We start from the raw sequence: 22732 nt of genomic DNA on the forward strand, positions 1-22732 counted from the left end.
ATGTTGTTATTAATGGCGCTTGGCTGGTTGTTGTTGAAGACACTGGGTAGGTTGTTATTGAAGACACTGTGCTGGTTGTTGTTGAAAACACTGGACAGGTTTGTTATTATAGAAAACAGGCAGGTGGTTGTTGATGAAGCCACTGAGCTGTTTATTATTAAAGTAACTTAGCATATTATTATTAAAGTCACTTGGGCGAATATTTAGACAATACTGATTGCTATTGAAGCTATTAGGCTGAACTTCAGACATGCATATTGGTATATTATTAAAAAAAAAAAAAAAAAAAAAACTTCTTTAAATAACTATATTAAAGATGCTGACATACACCTTGATTAAAATTTTTAGTTAAAATAACATTCACTGAGAAGTCCAATGTTCATAGGTTTCGAAATGATTCCAGACGTCTCTCATATACAAGAGCCAGTGCTAACGCCTGTATTTCTGATAGGATTTTTCTGAATCATAACAGGTTAAAATGGGACAGAGGAAAGGATGGTTACGTTAGAGAAGACTTTAAAGCACAGTTATCAGTTTATCAAAATTTAGGAATTCAAATAAATATTCAATGCTATTTTCCCATTCTTTGTGTTTCGAGCTCACTTGTCTCTGCAAGTGGCGTCTCCCATGTAAGAGTTTGTGGTTATTTGATAAATATTTTATGTTCGTTTGAGTTTACGAATTAGAATTTAAATGTATTTATCAAAGTTGTACAAAAATCGAACATGTAAAAATGTTGTTTGTTTATAGTTGACTAGTGTTTGGTTAATTATAGTAAGGTCGGTTCGATTGGGATATTGAGTTCATGCACGAGTGAACTCAGGTGGTTTAAAGTCATTCGAGCCATTGCAGTCAAAGTGTACAGTAGCATTTTGCCAAATAAATAATATTATTAATTATATTATTTATTTTCAGATTTGTAGACCACTGGTATGGGGAAACCAGTACATGTACAAGCTGCTTAATACCTGTGTATTATATGAACTTGCCACAATATTATACTCATATTTATAATAAAATGTGCGCTTGTCTCTGCAAGTGGCGTCTCCCATGTAAGAGTTTGTGGTTATTTGATAAATATTTTATGTTCGTTTGAGTTTACGAATTAGAATTTAAATCTATAATAATATTCAAAATAATAACAAAAAACTGCAAAATTTTGTTAAAACTACCGTCTGAAAATTTCAGGGCCGATAGATCTTGACCAATTAAACAATTTTACCCCATGTCACATTTGCTCTAAAAGATTTTAGTTTTTGAGATATAAGCCAAAAACTGCATTTGACCCTTATGTTCTATTTTTAGCCATGGCGGCCATGTTTGTCGATGGATACAAACTTCGGATACAATTTATAAACAAGATACCCTAAGGAACATTTAATTAAAGTTTGAAGGTAATTGGCCCCGTAGTTTCAGAGGAGAAGATTTTTAAATGTTAGCGAACTTGATGAATAAATTGTGTAAAATTGTCTTTAAAGGGCAATAACTCCTTAAGGGGTCAATTGACAATTATGGTCATATTAACTTTTTCGTAGATCTTACTTTGCTGAACATTATTGCTGCTTACAGTTTATATATATCTATAATAATATTCAAAATAAAATGCTTCGCTGGGCGCAGCTTAATACGACCGCAGAGGTCGAACCCTGAACAGTTGGGGCAAGTATGGACACAACATTCAAGCTTGATACAGCTCTGAATTTGGATTGTGATTAAATATTTGACACAGCATAGGTTTCTGACACAGAAAGAATGTGGTCTAAGAACTTGAATTTTTTTAAATTTACCTATTATGGTCCAATGTCCAAAATCAAAATACATGGTTAGATTCAGCATATCAAAGAACCCCATATATTCATTTGTTGAAATCAAACAAAGTTTAATTTTGGACCCCAAATTGGACAAACTTGAAAACTGGGCCCATAATCAAATATCTAAACACATGTTTAGATTCAGCATATCAAAGAACCCCAAGAATCAATTTTTGTTAAAATCAAACTAAGTTTAATTTTGGACCCTTTGGACCTTAATGTAGACCAATTAAAAAAAGGGGACCCAAAATAAAAAATCTAAATACACGGTTAGATTTGGAATATCAAAGAACCCCAATAATTCAATTTTTGATGAAATCAAACAAAGTTTAATTTTGGACCCTTTTGACCTCAATATGAACCAATTTGATAGCAGGGCCCACAAATAAAAAATCTAAATACATGGTTAGATTCAGCATATCAAAGAACCCCATATATTCAATTTTTGTTGAAATCAAACAAAGTTTAATTTTGGACCCCAATTTGGACCAACTTGAAAACTGGGCCAAAAATCTAAAATCTTAATACATGTTTAGATTCAGCATATCAAAGAACCCCATATATTCAATTTTTGTTGAAATCAAACAAAGTTTAATTTTGGACCCCAATTTGGACCAACTTGAAAACGGGGCCAAAAATCTAAAATCTTAATACATGTTTAGATTCAGCATATCAAAGAACCCCATATATTCAATTTTTGTTGAAATCAAACAAAGTTTAATTTTGGACCCCAATTAGGACCAACTTGAAAACTGGGCCAAAAATCAAAAATCTAAATACATGTTTAGATTCAGCATATCAAAGAATCCCATATATTCAATTTTTGTTAAAATCAAACAAAGTTTAATTTTGGATCCTTTGGACCTTAATGTAGACCAATTTAAATAAAATGCTCCGCAGGGCGCAGCTTGATACGACCGCAGAGGTCGAACCCTGAACAGTTGGGGCAAGTATGGACACAACATTCAAGCTTGATACAGCTCTGAATTTGGATTGTGATTAAATATTTGACACAGCATAGGTTTCTGACACAGAATGAATGTGGTCTAAGAACTTAAAAATTTTAAATTGGACATTCACCTATTATGGTCCAATATCCAAAATCTAAATACATGGTTAGATTCAGCAAATCAAAGAACCCCAAGAATTCAATTTTTGATGAAATCAAACAGAGTTTAATTTTGGACCCTTTTGACCTCAATGTGGACAAAGTTGATAATGGGGCCCAAAAATCAAAAATCTAAATACATGGTTAGATTCAGCATATCAAAGAACCCCATATATTCAATTTTTGTTGAAATCAAACAAAGTTTAATTTTGGACCCCGATTTGGACCAACTTGAAAACTGGGCCCATAATCAAAAATCTAAATACATGTTTAGATTCAGCATATCAAAGAACCCTAAGAATTCAATTTTTGTTAAAATCAAACTAAGTTTAATTTTGGACCCTTTGGACCTTAATGTAGACCAATTTGAAAACGGAACCAAAAATTAAGAATCTAAATACACAGTTAGATTCGGCATATCAAAGAACCCCAATAATTCAATTTTTGATGAAATCAAACAAAGTTTAATTTTGGACCCTTTGGACCTCAATGTGGACCAATTTAAAAACGGGGCCCAAAATCCAAAAACTTAATACACGGTTAGAATCAGCATATTAAAGAACCCCAAGAATTCAAGAATAAAACCCCATTGAAATTGGTCAAGAAATAAGCAATTTATACGAAGTATCTTCTTTTGCACAATACTGTGCAATTGAATATTTCTTGCAATTGTGCAATACTATACAATTGACAATTTCTTGCTATTGCGCAATATTGTGCTATTGGATATTTCTTGCTATTGCACAATACTGTGCAATTGAAGATTTCTTGCTATTGCGCAATACTGTGCAATTGAAGATTTCTTGCTATTGTGCAATACTGTGCAATTGAAAATTTCTTGCTACAGCACAATACTTATTATATAACAATTTACACATCCTGTTTGGTGTGTATCTCCTACCATATCATTATTATTTGCTTTTAAATATAAAACAGAAATAACCAACTTAAAATGGAAAATTTTAAAAGAAAAAAAAAAGGAAAAAAAAAAATCCCCCCCCCCCCAAATTTTTTGAACCCCCTTATGATTCATCACCCCCAAACTCAATCCCAGCCTTCCCTTTGTGGTATGGTACCTTGCAGTACAATTTCAGAGAGATCCATACACTTGAACACAAGTTATTGTCTGGAAACTAGAAAAATGCTTATTTTTGGCCCCTTTTTGGCCCCTTATTCCTAAATGTTTCGGGCAATTACCCCCAAACTCAAACCCAACTTTCCCTTTGTGATATGGAACCTTGTAGTACAATTTCAGAAAGATCCATACACTTACACACAAGTTATTATCATGAAACTAGAAAAATGCTTGTTTTTTGCCCCTTTTTTTGCCCCTAATTCCTAATATTTTGAGGCAATTACCCCCAAAATCAATCCCAGCATTCCCTGTGTGATATGGAACCTTGTGGTACAATTTCAGAGAGATCCATACACTTGAACACAAGTTATTGTCTGGAAACTAGAAAAATGTTTATTTTTGGCCCCTTTTTGGCCCCTTATTCCTAAACTTTTTGGGCAATTACCCCCCCCCCCCCCCCCCCCCCCCCCCCCCCCCCCACTCAATTCCAGCTTTCCCTTTGTGATATGGAACCTTGTAGTACAATTTCAGAAAGATCCATACACTTACACACAAGTTATTGTCATGAAACTAGAAAAATGCTTGTTTTTTGCCCCTTTTTTGGCCCCTAATTCCTAATATTTTGAGGCAATTACCCCCAAAATCAATCCCAGCATTCCCTGTGTGATATGGAACCTTGTGGTACAATGTAAGAGAGATCCATACACTAACACACAAGTTATGTCTGGAAGTTACAAAAATGCTTATTTTTGGCCCCTAATTCCTTAACTGTTGGTACCATAACCCCCAAAATCAATCCCAACCTTCCTTTTGTGGTATTGAACCTTATGGTAAAATTTCATAGAGATCCATTCACTTAAACTAAAGTTAGAGTGCGAAAACCAATGTGTCTTCGGACGACGCAGGACGACGATGACAACGTCATACCAATATACGACCGCAAAATTTTTTTGTGCAATTAAAGATTACTTCTTGAAATTTTTCAATATTTGAAATTTGAAAAAAAAATAATATTTGAAGAATAATTCTTTTTAATTTCTGAAATCTGAAATGAGAAAAAATTGACCCCCCACAATTTCTTTTTACCCCCCCCCCCCCTTTTTTTCCCCCAAAAAAATTCTTTCCCTCAAGATATGGTCATAATCTCAATTCAAATTTCCAATGGAGTTTGCAATCATAATTACCCATTTAAATTTACCATAGTGCTAACTTAATCTATTTTATAATAGAATTTAAAATATAGTGTCAAATCTTTCATATGGATTTTTAGGTAAAAAAAAAAGATGCAACATTTGTAGATATTTTTACTGCTCTTCCTTTATAAATATGCATTTCTTTAAACATAATTTAAAAACAGTGTAAGGGAAGTAACCAAAACGTTATATTTAGATTACCTTCCTTACACTGTTTTAAATTATCTTAATTGTTCATTAACCATTACTTTATACATAATTTAAAAGCAGTGTAAGGGAAGTAATTTCAATGATGTATTTGATTTATCTCCCTTACACTGCTTTAAATTATGTTTTGTACTAAAGTATTTGTCCATTAACCAAGACAACCTTGTTTTTCCCCCTTTTTTGCCCCTAATTCCTAAACGGTTTGAGCAATAACCCCCCAAAGCAAATCCTAACCATCCCTTTGTGGTATGGAAACTTGTAGTATAATTTCAGAGAGATCCATACACCATACCACAGTTATTGTCTGGAAACTAGAAAATGCTTATATTTGGCCCCTTTTTGGCCCCTAATTCCTTAACTGTTGGTACCATAACCCCCAAAATCAATCCCCACCTTCCTTTTGTGGTATTGAACCTTATGGTAAAATTTCAAAGAGATTCATTCACTTAAACTAAAGTTAGAGTGCGAAAACCAATGTGTCTTCTGACGACGACGCCGCCGGACGACGACGCCAACGTCATACCAATATACGACCGCAAAAATTTTTTGCGGTCGTATAAAAACTGCCAAATTTTTTTAAAACTACCAATTCGGTGGCAGCAACCCAACAATGGGTTGTTCGATTCGTCTGAAAATTTCAGAGCTGATAGATCTTGACCAATTGAACAATTTTACCCCATGTCAGATTTGCTCTAAAAGCTTTAGTTTTTGAGATATAAGCCAAAAACTGCATTTGACCCCTATGTTCTATTTTTAGCCATGGCGGCCATGTTTGTCGATGGATCAAAACTTCGGATACAATTTATAAACTAGATTCCTGAGGAACATTTATTTAAGTTTGAAGGTATTTGGCCCAGTAGTTTCAGAGGAGAAGATTTTTGAAATAGTTTACGACGACAGATGCCGAAGACAGACGACGGACGCCAAGTGATGGCATAAGCTCACATAGGGCCCTTCGGGCCCTGGTGAGCTAAAAATGAAAAAAAAATGGTAAAATTTGTCATTTAAGGGCAATAACTCCTATAAGAAGTCGCCTGACAGTTTTGACGTCAATGAACAATTGGTAGAGCTCAACATTCTGAACATTTTTGCCCATGTCAGATTTTCTATATTTATATTGGTTTTAAAAAAAATAGACAAAACTTGCATTTTACCCCTGAACTATTTTTAGCCATGGTTGGCAGGCTGGGTCATCAGGCACATTTTTTAAACTAGATACCCCAATGATGATTGTGGCCAAGTTTGGTTAAATTTGGTCTAGGAGTGAAAATGGAGGTGAAGTTCGATATTGACTATTTTCACGTTTTCTGTCCAGGAGTTATGGTTCTTGATAGATTGAAAAATGGCACTTTGTCGTTTCCGTTGTGCTATTACTTATGAAACTGTTCAACCAATGCTCTTAAAATTTTAATATGCTGTTACTGATAACAAAATGAAGGTCAAATTTGATATAAACAATTTTTTTTTAACCATTCAGGAGTTAAGGTCCTTGATAGTTTGGAAAATAGACAGGTCAAAAAAGCCTGAAAGCACCTTTCAAACTAAAGAAACCCAGTTTGCTGTCAATTTGACAGCTCATTCCTTGTTCTATATTTTGCTGAAAAATGGACTTAGTTTCTTTAGTGTTATTATTTAGATACATTCTACAATTAAAAGTTTTTAAAACATCAATAAACTTTTTTTCTAACCATAATGAAACTTTAATGGAAGCTTCTTCATAACCATCTAGAATAAGTTCGGAAGTTTTTTCCCCCATTGTTCCATATTTTACTAATTAAGATCTACAATAACACAACCAAAAATCTTCAAAATTTAGAGTGACCTTAATTTCCCTACCGGCAATGCTGTTGATAAAACTTTTGAAAATCTATGAACAACAAACTTGAACTATTGTCTGCTGGTGGCCTGACAGATGTAGTAAGCAATGGACAAAAAAGTGTGCCTTTATAACATAATCCAATTTTGTATACCATATAAAAAATAAGGAGATGTGGTATGATTGCCAATGAGACAACTATCCACCTAAGTTCAAATGAAGTGGATGTATAGTCGGCTAAAGAATAGGCCCCGACATGAAAAATATGAAACAGTTTAATTGAGAAAACTTACGGCCTAATTTAAAATAAATAATTTACGAAAAAACAAATATGACAGACATGAACCAACGACAACCACTGAACTATACTCTGTGTTTAAACACAGAGTATAGTACATGTATACTCTGTGTTTAAACTGCTTTGAACTTACAATAAAAGAAATCTCATTTGGAAAGAGAATATAACTAAACAAAGCTAGCTAATGAATTATTTTATTAGAGATTAGAGAAACCAATGAACTAGGAATATTAAGTCTACAATATAATTCTTTAAAATATTGTTCAATTATAATTTGTTTTTACATTTGCTTTTCCAAATCTGCATGCCAATAGATAAATTTAAAGCAACTGAAAGAAATGAGATAAAAAAAACATTAATCATTTAATTTTTAAACTTTTTTCTGCATAAATTTCTAAATTTTTTTAAACACCTCCTTTCATTTTTTTACAGGACTGTTTTTTGAAGTAGCCCAACTCAGTCAAAATTTATAAAAGCTGTAAAAATCTCTTGGTTAGGAAAATATTACTATATATCATATTTCTAGTTTTTAACTAAACCTTTTCTAATGCGAAAGCAATGAAAATATGAACCCTTATTATTCATGTACCCTGGTATTTAAACTTATAAAAACAAGTAAATTCTATCAACAAAATGAATCTAATTTTTGTAAGCAGGTAAATTTTTGTTCATTATCCTGTATATTTAATTTTGTACATATAAATACACTATTTTTTCAAGATACTCTGGTAAATACATCTAAAAATACATCTGGAAGACAAATGACATAGTGTAACATTTCCTTTTTTCTAAAATTCCTTTGTATTAATGTCCATTTATAAGTAGATATATATAGTTATGTATATAAGCCTGGCAGCACTAATCATCCAGTGTTGGTTCCATCAGTGATTTGAAGCTGAACGGAATGAAACCATATCCTTGACCGCTATAAAACTTACTGTTAAATTCAACCCTGAAAAAAAAATAGTAAGAGCTCAAATGAAATGTAAACATTTGTTCATGCAACACATGGCATAGATGTTCTAAAATGATATTTTGTTAAAAAAAAATTAACCAGTTAATATTTTTTCTTAATATGCCAATGTACTCAAAAATATATTTTAAGATAGGGTACACTTATTTTCAATAAAATTATTAAAGTTAAAATTTTCAACATATTTTATATCATAAATTATCTATATATTTTACCTGAGTTAACGGTAATATGAATATATGACGGTAATATGAATATATGCAAATGAAAACAAAATCTTGCCCATTAGTAAAAAATAATCCTCAATGAAAACCTTGTTGCTTCTAGTACAGTAACTGCAAATAATCACAGCCATTGAGGTAAGGTCTTACTACATTTATATTATGAAAACTAAGCGTTAATCAATGAACCATAAAAATGAGGTCAAAGTCAGGTGATCTTTTTCAGAGACATGCACAACATTACAACAATTTTAAAATAGACCAACTATTTCTGTAGTAATTGAGATTCTAACCTAAATGCACATTCTTTATGCATATGTCACTATCAAAACCACAAAATGAGATCATGGTCAGCTAATACCTGTCAGATATACATATGTACCCCTTACAATGATTCTATAGACAGAAATAGCACTGATCTATTACTCATACATCTTTGTTAGCCAAGGATCACGATCCAAGAGGAGGGGACTGGATCCTAATCCTTGGCTAGTGAAGATGTTACTCATAGTAAGTGAGAAAATGACCAAATCATGGAAACTTCATGTACATTGTCAAAGTTGGACTTGCACACCTTAAAGAATTCTATAAACCAAATGTTTATTTTATTTTAACTGTGAATTTCTCACTTATTTTTAGCAATAGATCAAATATATGTATATATGTCCATCTGACAAACCCTGGCCTCATTTTCATGGTTCTTTGGTTAATGTTATATTATTGTTGTTTGGTCTGTTTCTCAGATATATTTAGCAAAAGGACATCTATATTTTGTGTATGAAATGATTGTAAGGTGTACATGTCTGTCTAACAGGGTTAATTTGACCTTCACCTCCTTTTCATGGTTTACTGGTCAAATGTTAAGATTTTATGGTTTGGTCTGTTTCTCAGATACTATAAGCAACAGGTCAACTTTATTTTGTGTATGAAATGAAATAAAAATAAAGAGATGTGGTAAGGTGACCATTTAAAAAAAAAGAAGATGTGGTATAATTGTCTGTCTGGCAGGTTTCATCTGACCTTGACCACTTTTCCATAGTTCATTGGTCAATGTATAGTTTTCGTGGTTTTGTCCATTATTTGCAACTATAAGCAATTGTTCCAACTACTCAGAAAATATTGCAAGGTTTTAACTAATGCAAAATGCGACTGGTAGAGTATCGCAATAATATTAAAGCATTCTGATATCTGATACAAATATCTATTTATGTCAATTCTTCAAAAATCGTAATAATAAATGCACGCAATAATTTCTAAATTTACAGTATACAGTCAAACCTCGTTATGTCGAAGTCGAAGGGACCGAACCAAAGTATTCAACTTATTTGAGGTTTGACTCATCCGAGGTCGAGTGTGTTGTCATAATTTGGAATGCATGAAATACAGTATGAGATTTGTGTAAACTAGATACTTTGAACAGTGTGCCTTTTTTCGATATGACATTTTATAATTGTGTATCCAATCTCCATATTTTTTGGTCCTTCATAATAACTTAACACACAAAAACAGATACAAATCATGCACAGATAAAATCAATAGCATACACAAATATTTACATAGGTCAGTCACTATAAATTATGAAATCACTCGTGGAATGAAACAAGTTCTGAATGGTTTCTGACAAGGTCGTCTGCTTTACATTTAATTCAGATTATTATCAATTTATCATTATTGTCTTAATCCTTTTATTTATTGTAATAAATGAATTTTAATTCTAACGATTCATTTAATCTCGGCTTGGGTCATTTAAATTCATTTCATTTTTATGTCAGGTGAAATATGTTAAACACACTAATGTTCCGCTTGGACGATCAACAAAGGTGTTAATTACCGGTCACCATAAACATGTCATTTAACTGTTATACAAACAAGTATGTTTACTCAGCTTTAATCTCTTTTGAAAGTGATTAGGTTACATAAGAAATACCTCCAATTTGAAAATTATCATTAGGTCTGCATCTTTCGAATATTCTTACTTTCGAACTTCGAGACATCGGGGTCAATTTTCTTACGTTTTACAATGACGGGACTATAAAATTTACTTTACTTAACTGAGTATTCGAATCGACTGAGTTCGACTCATCAGAGGTAATTATGCATTGATCAAACAGGAATTTTATGGGGACCGAGAAATTACTTCGACTCATCCGAGTTTTCAACACAAATGAGTTTGACACAAGGAGGTTCGACTGTACTTCATTTATGGATAGATTGTAATGTGTACATGTCTGGCTGGCAGGGATCACCTAACCTTGATCTCATTTTCAGTGTTCATTGGTCAATGTTAATTTTATGTGGTTAGGTCTGTTTCTAAAATATATATTACTATAAGTAATATGTGAACTATATTTGGAGAATGAAATGATTGTATGGTGCACATGTCTGTCTAGCCAAGTTTATCTGAAATTGACCTCTTTTACATTGATGATTGATAATGTCAAGTTTCTATTGATTGATTGGTGTTTAACTCCACTTTCAGCACAATTGGCTATTAGGTGGCAGTTAGTTTTTATAGTTGGAGAAAGCCGGAGTGCCTGGAAAGAACCACCAACCTTGCAAAAAAACTGACAATCCTTGTTAAGATTGGAGTCCAGCACACCTGCCACATGCGGGGTTCAAACTCACAACCTGAGTGTTGACAGGCTAGTGATACAGTAGTTGAACTACTTAGAAAACTCATCCACCAAGGCCTCAAACATTTAGCTAAATGACTTTTAAAATAAATTCAATCATCATCAGCAGGGGAGACATTTAAGCATGTGCACTTTTGTTTTTTAGAAGTCCAGTACCGGTAATCTCAAAGAGATATTTTACATAAATCCACTTCTGTTTTCACCTTGTTTAACAGGCTCTCATGAAAAATGCATATTACTGGCATACATACTCTAAATTCTAACATCTGTTGTATTCAGGTAGGAAGGCTCTACAGACAAAGATTAAACCATATAATCCAGAGTTTGGAGTGTGTAAAAACTTACCCATGTAAAAGTAAGGTATGGAGATATGTAGGCAACCCATACATGACCAAAAACTTACCAATGTAAACGTATGGTATGTAGAAAGGCTGACAACCCATACATGACCAAAAACTTACCAATGTAAACGTATGGTATGCAGAAAGGCTGACAACCCATACATGACCAAAAACTTACCAATGTAAACGTATGGTATGCAGAAAGGCTGACAACCCATACATGACCAAAAACTTACCAATGTAAACGTATGGTATGCAGAAAGGCTGACAACCCTTCCATGACAAGTAATACTGCCACAGTAATACAGGCAAAGGCACCAAAAATGAAGAATATGATAACCGACCCACCATAAGGAATGTCCATCTTTAAAGATAAACGTAGCAACATGTTCCACAATACTTCTGACAACTCTGCAAAAAAAAAAGAGAATAAATGGCTATAGGATTGATAAACCAAAAACAACTCTGTATTGTTTTTGTTTGTTCCTTAACTTCCCCTCGGTTGACAATGTTTTTGTCATGGAAACAATAACTCTATCAACTATTTCATTTTTTAAATAGTGAGACTAATGTAAGAGTTCTACAAAAATTAGGAATACAGTGTGATAAGCTAATTTGCTTTTCTTCATTTAGTTTCAAATGATTAAAAATCTACCAGTATACCTAAGATATATGACATCGTGTTCACCAGGAGACATATGAAAGTTTAACATGTTACATACACTTAATTGATTGATGGCTGATCAATGTCCAATTAAAAAAGAATTTTCCTGATTTGTACAGTACTAGACGACACTCTGAGCCAGATTTTCAGTGCAGTAACTCACAAGAAAACAGCTGACATGAAGACTAATCGCCCTTACAAGACGCAACATCTAAATCTAAGCTGAACAGTTCTGGTTCTCTGATGGATAGTTGTCTCATTGGCAATCTTACCACATCTCCTTATTTTTATAGTCATTGATACATTTTTTACTTCTAAATGCCATGTACTTGACAGAGGAATAGCAAATACTAAGTCTTTGGTACCAAGTCTTTGGTGTTATCAAGCAGGGGATCCAATTCATAACTTCTTCTTGTTGAGTTGAGCATGTAACTACTGGACCACAGAGGCAGTTTAACTTTAATACATAGAATAGAAAGTTGATACTTACGTGCATGAGCTAAACTAAGAGCCCAAAGTCGAAGATATGAGGCAGTATGAGAAATACATCCTAGACAAAACTCTATAGTGTGGATAGCTTGATGTATAAACACTTCACCAAACTCAAACTGTAACAAAAAATCATTTCACATTCAAAATATTGCAAAAGTTCAATTAGTTTAATAAGACATGTGAAATCAAAATTTTAATTTGTGAATTTTTCATGATTTTTAAAGAGCAAAAAATCTGCACCTACACAAAAATGTATGAATATATCTAGTATACAGTCTATATCTTTCCTGACACAAATTTCGGAGTAAAATAGTCAAAATATCAAAATATTAAATAAAATGCTCCGCAGGGCGCAGCTTGATACGACCGCAGAGGTCGAACCCTGAACAGTTGGGGCAAGTATGGACACAACACTCAAGCTTGATACAGCTCTGAATTTGGATTGTGATTAAATATTTGACACAGCATAGGTTTCTGACACAGAATGAATGTGGTCTAAGAACTTAAAAATTTTAAATTGGACATTCACCTATTATGGTCCAATATCCAAAATCTAAATACATGGTTAGATTCAGCATATCAAAGAACCCCAAGAATTCAATTTTTGATGAAATCAAACAAAGTTTAATTTTGGACCCTTTTGACCTCAATGTGGACAAAGTTGATAACGGGGCCCTAAAATCAAAAATCTAAATACATGGTTAGATTCAGCATATCAAAGAACCCCATATATTCAATTTTTGTTCAAATCAAACAAAGTTTAATTTTGGACCCCGATTTGGACTAACTTAAAAAACTGGGCCCATAATCAAAAATCTAAATACATGTTTAGATTCAGCATATCAAAGAACCCTAAGAATTCAATTTTTGTTAAAATCAAACTTAGTTTAATTTTGGACCCTTTGGACCTTAATGTAGACCAATTTGAAAACGGAACCAAAAATTAAGAATCTAAATACATGGTTAGATTCGGCATATCAAAGAACCCCAATAATTCAATTTTTGATGAAATCAAACAAAGTTTAATTTTGGACCCTTTGGACCTCAATGTGGACCAATTTAAAAACGGGGCCCAAAATCCAAAAACTTAATACACGGTTAGATTCAGCATATTAAAGAACCCCAAGAATTCAAGAATAAAACCCCATTGAAATTGGTCAAGAAATAAGCAATTTATACGAAGTATCTTCTTTTGCACAATACTGTGCAATTGAATATTTCTTGCTATTGCGCAATACTGCACAATTGACAATTTCTTGCTATTGCGCAATATTGTGCTATTGGATATTTCTTGCTCTTGCGCAATAAGGTGCAATTGAAGATTTCTTGCTATTGCGCAATACTGTGCAATTGAAGATTTTTGCTATTGTGCAATACTGTGCAATTGAAAATTTCTTGCTATAGCACAATACTTATTATATAATAATTTACACATCCTGTTTGGTGTGTATCTCCTACCATATCATTATTATTTGCTTTTAAATATAAATCAGAAATAACCAACTTAAAATGGAAAATTTTAAAAGAAAAAAAAAAAGGAAAAAAAGAAAAAAATGGAAACCCCCCCCCCCCAAATTTTTTGAACCCCCTTATGATTCATCATCCCCAAACTTAATCCCAGCCTTCCCTTTGTGGTATGGTACCTTGCAGTACAATTTCAGAGAGATCCATACACTTGAACACAAGTTATTGTCTGGAAACTAGAAAAATGTGTTTTTGGCCCCTTTTTGGCCCCCAATTCCTAAACGTTTAGGGCAATTACCCCCAAACTCAATTCCAGCTTTCCCTTTGTGATATGGAACCTTGTAGTACAATTTCAGAAATATCCAAACACTTACACACAAGTTATTGTCATGAAACTAGAAAAATGCTTGTTTTTTGCCCCTTTTTTGGCCCCTAATTCCTAAAATTTTGAGGCAATTACCCCCAAAATCAATCCCAGCATTCCCTGTGTGATATGGAACCTTGTGGTACAATTTCAGAGAGATCCATACACTTGAACACAAGTTATTGTCTGGAAACTAGAAAAATGCTTATTTTTGGCCCCTTTTTGGCCCCTAATTCCTTAACTGTTGGTACCATAACCCCTTAAATCAATCCCAACCTTCCTTTTGTGGTATTGAACCTTATGGTAAAATTTCATAGAGATCCATTCACTTTAACTAAAGTTAGAGTGCGAAAACCAATGTGTCTTCGAACGACGCCAACGTCATACCAATATATGACCGCAAAAATTTTTGCGGTCGTATAAAAAGCACTCTGAGTTCTAAATTCTGTAATCTTTGATTGATTCATTTTAAAACATTTAGATTTGTTTATGTGGGTTTTTTTACCAATAGCAAACATTTGCTGGCCACAAAAAAAACATTATAACCAGATCTTAAGACTTCTCCTTTTGTCATTTTGATTAGAAAATTGGTTGACACTTGCTTGATAACAACATAAGTTACCTCTACTTCATCTTCATGTTTATCATGAACGGCATGACCTTCAACTTCTACGTCAACATCCTTGTGATTCACACTCTGTAGAAAAAGAAAATCAACTGAGTAATACTCTAAATACACAATAAATACAGGATGAATGTTATAAACAAACAATGAAATGTGATTAAAAATCTTAATAACTGACACTTTGCAATCAACACTTTGTAAGGAATCTTGACCAAAATCATCCTAAGATGTCTAGAAACAAAATTGCTACTAACCAACCAACTGGCTGCTGTTTATAATGAACAGAAGATAACATAAAAATTGTAGTTTTCCCCTCAAAGCTAATTTTCATTATGTAAATCTGATGTGAAAATTTACATATTGTATGTGACTTTCATTCAATTGATCAATTGAACAAATTATTGACCTTAGACTTAGAAAAATTCATAAAAATAATAGTTTTTTTCCTTTAAAATTGCTTGAGAAACACAGGTTTTTGCAGTTTTTAGTAAAAATAAAGATAACTTTATCTGAAATACAGACAATTGATATTGATTTCTTTAACACATATCCTTCCATGATACATCTTTTAACATACAAATAGATGTAGCTTAATGTTAAACGTAGAAGCTTGTCTAATATACAACAGTATTTAAAGTGATATTCGTCATTTTGGCTGTCAGAAATTTCTCCTAAATTAACATTATATGAATAATAAATTTATGAAAGTTGCAAAAGTACATAAAAGATAAATATTAAACAGCATTTAAGCAGGTGAGCTAATAATATATAATACTTGGACAAGTCCCCTCCCCAAAATCTGTACTTCCATTCTAATTTTTCTGGTAATCCAATTACTGTAACTTGTCAAAGGTTTTGTAAAAATATCTGAACAAGAAATGAAAATTTCATCAATACAACAACACAGTATTGACAGAGGGATGGAAAGCTAGTTATAACATTATATCCCCTGCAACTGTTGTACAAAGCATATTTTTTATCTTGTACCATTGTAATTCTGCATGGCTACAATATAATGCAATAATATTCAAAGCCAAATTCTTAACAAGAGGCTCTTAAGAGCCTGAATCGCTCACCTGTATTTCAGAGGAGAATATTTTTAAATGTTAGCAAACTTGATGAACAAATTGTGTAAAATTGTCTTTAAAGGGCAATAACTCCTTAAACGGTCAATTGACAATTTTGGTCATATTTACTTTTTTGTAGATCTTACTTTGCTGAACATTATTGCAGCTTACAGTTTATATCTATCTATAATAATATTCAAGATAACAAAAAACTGCAAAATTTTGTTAAAACTACCAATTTGGTGGCAGAAACCCAACAATGGGTTGTTCGAATCGTCTGATAAATTCAGGGCCGATAGAACTTGACCAATTGAACAATTTTACCCCATGTCAGATTTGCTCTAAAAGCTTTAGTTTTTGAGATATAAGCCAAAAACTGCATTTGACCCTTATGTTCTATTTTTAGCCATGGCGGCCATGTTTGTCAATGGATCAAAACTTCGGATACATATTATAAACAAGATACCCTAAGGAACATTTATTTAAAGTTTGAAGGTAATTGGCCCAGTAGTTTCAGAGGAGAAGATTTTTAAATGTTAGCAAACTTGAAGAACAAATTGTGTAAAATTGTCTTTAAAGGGCAATAACTCCTTAAGGGGTCAATTGACAAGTATGGTCTCATTAACTTTTTTGTAGATCTTACTTTGCTGAACATTATTGCTGTTTACAGTTTATATCTATCTATAATAATATTCAAGATAACAAAAAACTGCAAAATTTTGTTAAAACTACCAATTTAGTGGCAGCAATTTTACCCCATGTCAGATTTGCTCTAAAAGCTTTAGTTTTTGAGATATAAGCCAAAAACTGCATTTGACCCTTATGTTCTATTTTTAGCCATGGCGGCCATGTTTGTCAATGGATCAAAACTTCGGATACATATTATAAACAAGATACCCTAAGGAACATTTATTTAAAGTTTGAAGGTAATTGGCCCAATAGTTTCAGAGGAGAAGATTTTTAAATGTTAGCAAACTTGATGAACAAATTGTGTAAAATTGTCTTTAAAGGGCAATAACTCCTTAAGGGGTCAATTGACAAGTATGGTCTCATTAACTTTTTTGTAGATCTTACTTTGCTGAACATTATTGCTGTTTACAGTTTATATCTATCTATAATAATATTCAAGATAACAAAAAACTGCAAAATTTTGTTAAAACTACCAATTTAGAGGCAGCAATTTTACCCCATGTCAGATTTGCTCTAAAAGCTTTAGTTTTTGAGATATAAGCCAAAAACTGCATTTGACCCTTATGTTCTATTTTTAGCCATGGCGGCCATGTTTGTCAATGGATCAAAACTTCGGATACATATTATAAACATGATACCCTAAGGAACATTTATTTAAAGTTTGAAGGTAATTGGCCCAGTAGTTTCAGAGGAGAAGATTTTTAAATGTTAGCAAACTTGATGAACAAATTGTGTAAAATTGTCTTTAAAGGGCAATAACTCCTTAAGGGGTCAATTGACAAGTATGGTCTCATTAACTTTTTTGTAGATCTTACTTTGCTGAACATTATTGCTGTTTACAGTTTATATCTATCTATAATAATATTCAAGATAACAAAAAACTGCAAAATTTCCTTAAAACTACCAATTTAGTGGCAGCAACCCAACAATGGGTTGTTTGATTCGTCTGAAAATTTCAGGGCTGATAGATCTTGACCAATTGAACAATTTTACCCCATATCAGATTTGCTCTAAAAGCTTTAGTTTTTAAGATATAAGCCAAAAACAGCATTTGACCCCTATGTTCTATTTTTAGCCATGGTGGCCATGTTTGTCGATGGATCAAAACTTTGGATACAATTTATAAACTAGATACCCTAAGGAACATTTAGTTAAAGTTTGAAGGTATTTGGCCCAGTATTTTCAGAGAAGAAGATTTTTGAAATAGTTTACGATGACAGACGACTACGACGGACGCCAAGTGATGGCATAAGCTCACATGGGGCCCTTTGGGCCCCGGTGAGCTAAAAAGTAGGGAACATAATCAGGTTAACTATTATGAGGCAAGTGGAACCTGTGAAAGAGGACGAAGTCCGTATTAGTAGCTTTTCTACTGGCTTAACACATATTGGTAATCACATACCGGTACACTTTTTTTGGAAATTGTATACTCCTTGATAATGTTATAAAAAATCAAGAGAAACCTCCCTACAGGATACACAAAATTAGAAAGGTTTTGGATTACTAATCTTGACCTGTTTATTAAAATTTTTCTACTGTAATGAGGACTTCGTCCTCTATAACAAAGGCTTGAATGTGATACTCTGACTGTTGAGACAATGAAGTTATCAGCATGGGAATCAATCAATATGTATAGATTTTTGCAGGGAAATCAAACCTTTGAAATCCTTGGTTGAAAAGATCCAGATTCTGTTGTATATCCAGTCTATAATCAAAAATATATCAAATATAACCAGTTGTTTAATATTAAAATAAGAAGATGTGGTATGATTGCCAATGAGACAACTCCATCAAAGACCAATTGAAGGTTAGCAACTATAGGTCACTGTATGGCCTTCAACAATGAGCAAAAACCCATACTGCATAGCAAGTTATAAAAGGCCTTGAAATGACAATTCAAACAAGAAAACTAACAGCCTGATTATGTACAAAACAATGAACGAAAAACCACCACTGAACTACAGGCTTTAGATTTTAACTTTCATTTATGGATTCAAATCCTCATGGCTTTGACTGGCTTGTGGGTTCTTTAATTTGTGATATCAACTCATAAAGGAAAATTATTAATTCATGATGTATTGAATTTAGTGATCTTATAAGACATGCAAGAAAGTACTGACTACTAGTTCCTTAAACAAAAGGGCTTACACAAAATACAGATGATAAACAACAAATATTATAGAAGTCACCTGTCATTCAGGTTTATATTATTGTTGATTGGGTGATCAGATAAAGTCAAACCTGCTACAAAGGTCACCTCTCTTATAAGGTCATTATTTTCTGGTCCCAAATATGACCTTTATATACAGGTTTGACTGTATTTACCTTTTCAAAGGCAATATATTTTTACAAACCATTTTCAAGTGGGACAATTTAGCATTTCTATTTGAATATATTACTACTACATAAAACAGGTTTTAGATTTCCATTTTTCATTCATTATTTTTCTTTTTTTAATTGCTTGTTTTTTGCTGTAATTCACCATAGGCTTCCGTATGTAGAAGAGATATTATAACTCAACTCCCAATGTATGTGGAAACAGCACCTTTTCCCCTCCAATCAATCAATATGACAATCTTATGTGTATTACACATCTATATACATGAAATCAAAGAAAACATTATAGCAGATTGATATATCTAACACTACAAATATATTCCTGAAAAGACATCCTACACCTTCTAGCTACCAGTAAAAGGAGCATGATATAAAGTTATACTGAGGTTTGGGAACACAGATGTCACACTTGAATCTCCACTGAGTTTGAACAACCCATAAGTATGTCTAAAAGGACTGTATCTTATATGTAAGAAATCAACAACTTGAACTCTACTGAAAATAGTTAATTCACAGTTTAATTTTGACTTAATAATAAAAATTTGTTAGTGCATGCCTAAAAGTAAAAAAATAAACAGTAATTCCCTTATAGCCTTTACAGAAACTCATTTTGAAATCCAAAATCCAACTCAAAAATTATAAATTGAAGTATGTTACTTCCCGGGCTATGAGTTCTTTATTGCAAATCAGTACATCATTCCAGCAAGGAAATAATTTACTTCATATTACAAATTCAAAGTAACACTCATTTTCCCACAAATAAATTATGTATAAAAACTTTAAAATAACATCCTTATCCCATAATAAGATATAGAAATGGAACGAAGTTGCTCAAATTGAGGGGTACCCCTTTCCAAACCCCACTTGCAAGGAGTTTAAGTTGACTGGAACGTATCAAATGTGCAACACCTACTTCAGGAGGGATGTAAATAGTTGTCTAGTGTTAGGTAGTAAAAAAAAAGACAACCAAGCATAATTTGTTAATAGCAGGCTCATTGGGGCCCATGCTGTGGCTTAATTTTACTACCCTACTCTCTACATGTTTCCAGAGGCAGTCAAAATGTGTTTTTCCTTTTGCGCCCCACCCATACCCTCCTTTCATTTTATATCACTCATGTCATGTACATTGTCTAAATATAACCTTTCTATGCTGTTTGATGTCAAACACCAACAACCATTCAATCAAGAAATTACATTCATCTGATATCATGTCTGAATTTTGATGCCAAACAGTTTAAGTACTACATTCAACCAGGGAATTTAAGAGAACAAACAATAATAGAGCCATAGAAGTGACACTTTACGGGATCAAAAACTGGATAATCTACAAGTTAAATGCACTGCAATTATAAATCAAGCAAAATATATAAATTCTTGCAATTAATTTCTGAATAAAGTACAAGGTGATAACTACAAATGGTTCTAGGAATTACTACTTGACCATTGTGGCATTGCAAAATATTTCTCATTGTGGTTCAAACATTCTAGTCCCTGTAAATAATGTATTGTTGACTGAACCATGGACATAAAAATTCATTTAGAAAACTAAAAACACTGGAGTCCATAGCTCAGTCACACTAAATCTGGAATATATATGTATAAAGCATGCACGATAGACTTACCGATTTAAGTTCAATGTCTGACTTGGTCGGTTTGTCAACAGACATTGAAGACTGATTAGAGAAAACACACACAGTTAGTATTCATATCTGAGTATACACACACACAAAGTAACAGAGTTTCAATGTAGTCTCCAAAAATTTAGGACATACTTCATATTGATGGACAGTGTTTACACACTACCTATAAATGTTCAGTTGAATGTTGTGCAACTCTCTATTAAATACCTCATTCTAAAATTCCGTCAAACAAAAATTGTTTAGATTATTAGCAAAGGAATGAACTAAAGGTAAATCTAAAACCTGTTATGACAGAAGTCAAAAAGGCATGAAATAATTTGTCTATACTTTAAACTAGTTAATGAAAAACATGCTGATTATCTAAGCCATGCAATTCTGCTTCTTTTTGATATTTGCAAGTTGCAAAGACAGAAAAATAACACAATATATACATGTACATATGTAGTAACTGAATGTTAGAACTTTGTCATGCCTTATCTTAATGTAGACCTTTTAACAATTTGAATTAAAATGTATTGGCTAATTAAAATAAAATAATAAAGAACCAAAATTAAAGCAAAGCAAACAACTAAAATCAATTCATATATACATGTATCAAACCAATTTATTTCAGTGAACAGTAAGTAAGTATTCAATGGTACAGGTGTGAATTGTTACAGTTGTTATTTTTTATTTACTCTGTTGTTATGGAAACTTACATTATCTGGAATTTCCTCCTGATGAATCAAAGCTCTTTCTGATACAGCTCCCAAACCTTGCTTCCTCTGTAATAAAAAGATGATCTTAAGGAACAACTCTTGATTTTTTCGTTTAAGATTTTATTCTGCGTCAGAATATTCAAAGGCAATAAATTTCAAAATGATTTATTAAACTAGGACATCCAGCCCATATAAAAACTTTACCTTATACCAACAAACCATGTGAGAGAAAAGAGGACAACAAGAAGTGAACTACACAGACAGAGGAAATAAGAATGGGGTTTCAATCTAGAAACCATAACTGACCCATCAGCAAAAATACTTCATTAAGGGTTAATACTGTTTAATTTACTGAAAAATCATAGCCGCAAAAAATTGATGTCACAAGAGAAAATGTAAACAAATGAAAAGTGATTGTGGTATGATGTCAATAGTTTAAGTGTCGCAAATTCTCAGGTCAAGTGTCACAGATCCCCCAAAAAAGGATAAGGTCTATTGTCTAGATAACCTTTATAACTATATGTGCAGTGTAGAGTATACATGATATATATCATATTAACCTTGTACCCATTAGTATATAATATTCATTTTCAATTTTATTGTGACAATTTATGCATGATGTTAAAAGCTAACTGAAAGCTGATGTTCCACCCCAATGTTATGTTATGACTACATAATAAGCTTATTTTAAGTAAGTTCATTTAACACATGAGTTGGTGCAGATAAATAAAATTCTTGAAAACTTAATAAACATGGACATAAAATACCTTTAAAAAACAAAACAATAAGAAACATTCACAAACATTTATTTCTTAGTCAAATTCCAGTATACTTTTATCAACTGATGAATAGAAATCTACATTTCAAGACTATGAAAAGAGAATATATTTTTTAGCATCTTGAAGTATCTCTCTTAGACCTCCCAGCATGAAAAATAGAATTTTGTAGTACAAATGTACTAATGTTTAATTTTAGTTATATAAAAAAATCATGCATAAGAAAACTCTACCAATTA

At 32.5% G+C, this 22732-nt stretch overlaps 1 protein-coding gene and 1 long non-coding RNA gene across 9 annotated transcripts in view; one reads left to right on the forward strand and one right to left on the reverse strand.

Moving 5' to 3' along the window:
* Positions 1–1177: 1177 nt before the first annotated feature.
* On the forward strand, positions 1178–14332 carry LOC127708764 (uncharacterized). The gene is made up of 2 exons (XR_007985372.1): positions 1178–1734; positions 13303–14332. It is a non-coding gene; the product is annotated as an uncharacterized LOC127708764 (long non-coding RNA).
* The window catches only part of LOC127708655 (V-type proton ATPase 116 kDa subunit a 1-like), a 48179-nt gene continuing 33132 nt past the window's right edge, over positions 7686–22732 (reverse strand). For 2 of the 8 annotated variants that reach the window (XM_052213729.1, XM_052213728.1), the window contains 7 exons: positions 21718–21783; positions 21002–21052; positions 18700–18747; positions 15283–15357; positions 12831–12948; positions 11913–12087; positions 7686–8460 (listed from right to left, as the gene is read on the reverse strand). In XM_052213729.1, the coding sequence (XP_052069689.1) occupies positions 8367–8460; positions 11913–12087; positions 12831–12948; positions 15283–15357; positions 18700–18747; positions 21002–21052; positions 21718–21783 (627 nt within the window). In that variant the 3' untranslated portion in view covers positions 7686–8366. The remainder of the gene's footprint in view (positions 8461–11912; positions 12088–12830; positions 12949–15282; positions 15358–18699; positions 18748–21001; positions 21053–21717; positions 21784–22732) is intronic. The other 6 variants (XM_052213733.1, XM_052213731.1, XM_052213732.1 and 3 more) reach the window with 3 other exon arrangements.

The sequence above is a fragment of the Mytilus californianus genome, unplaced genomic scaffold (assembly GCF_021869535.1).
Source record: "Mytilus californianus isolate M0D057914Y unplaced genomic scaffold, xbMytCali1.0.p SCAF_7, whole genome shotgun sequence".
NCBI lineage: Eukaryota > Metazoa > Mollusca > Bivalvia > Mytilida > Mytilidae > Mytilus > Mytilus californianus.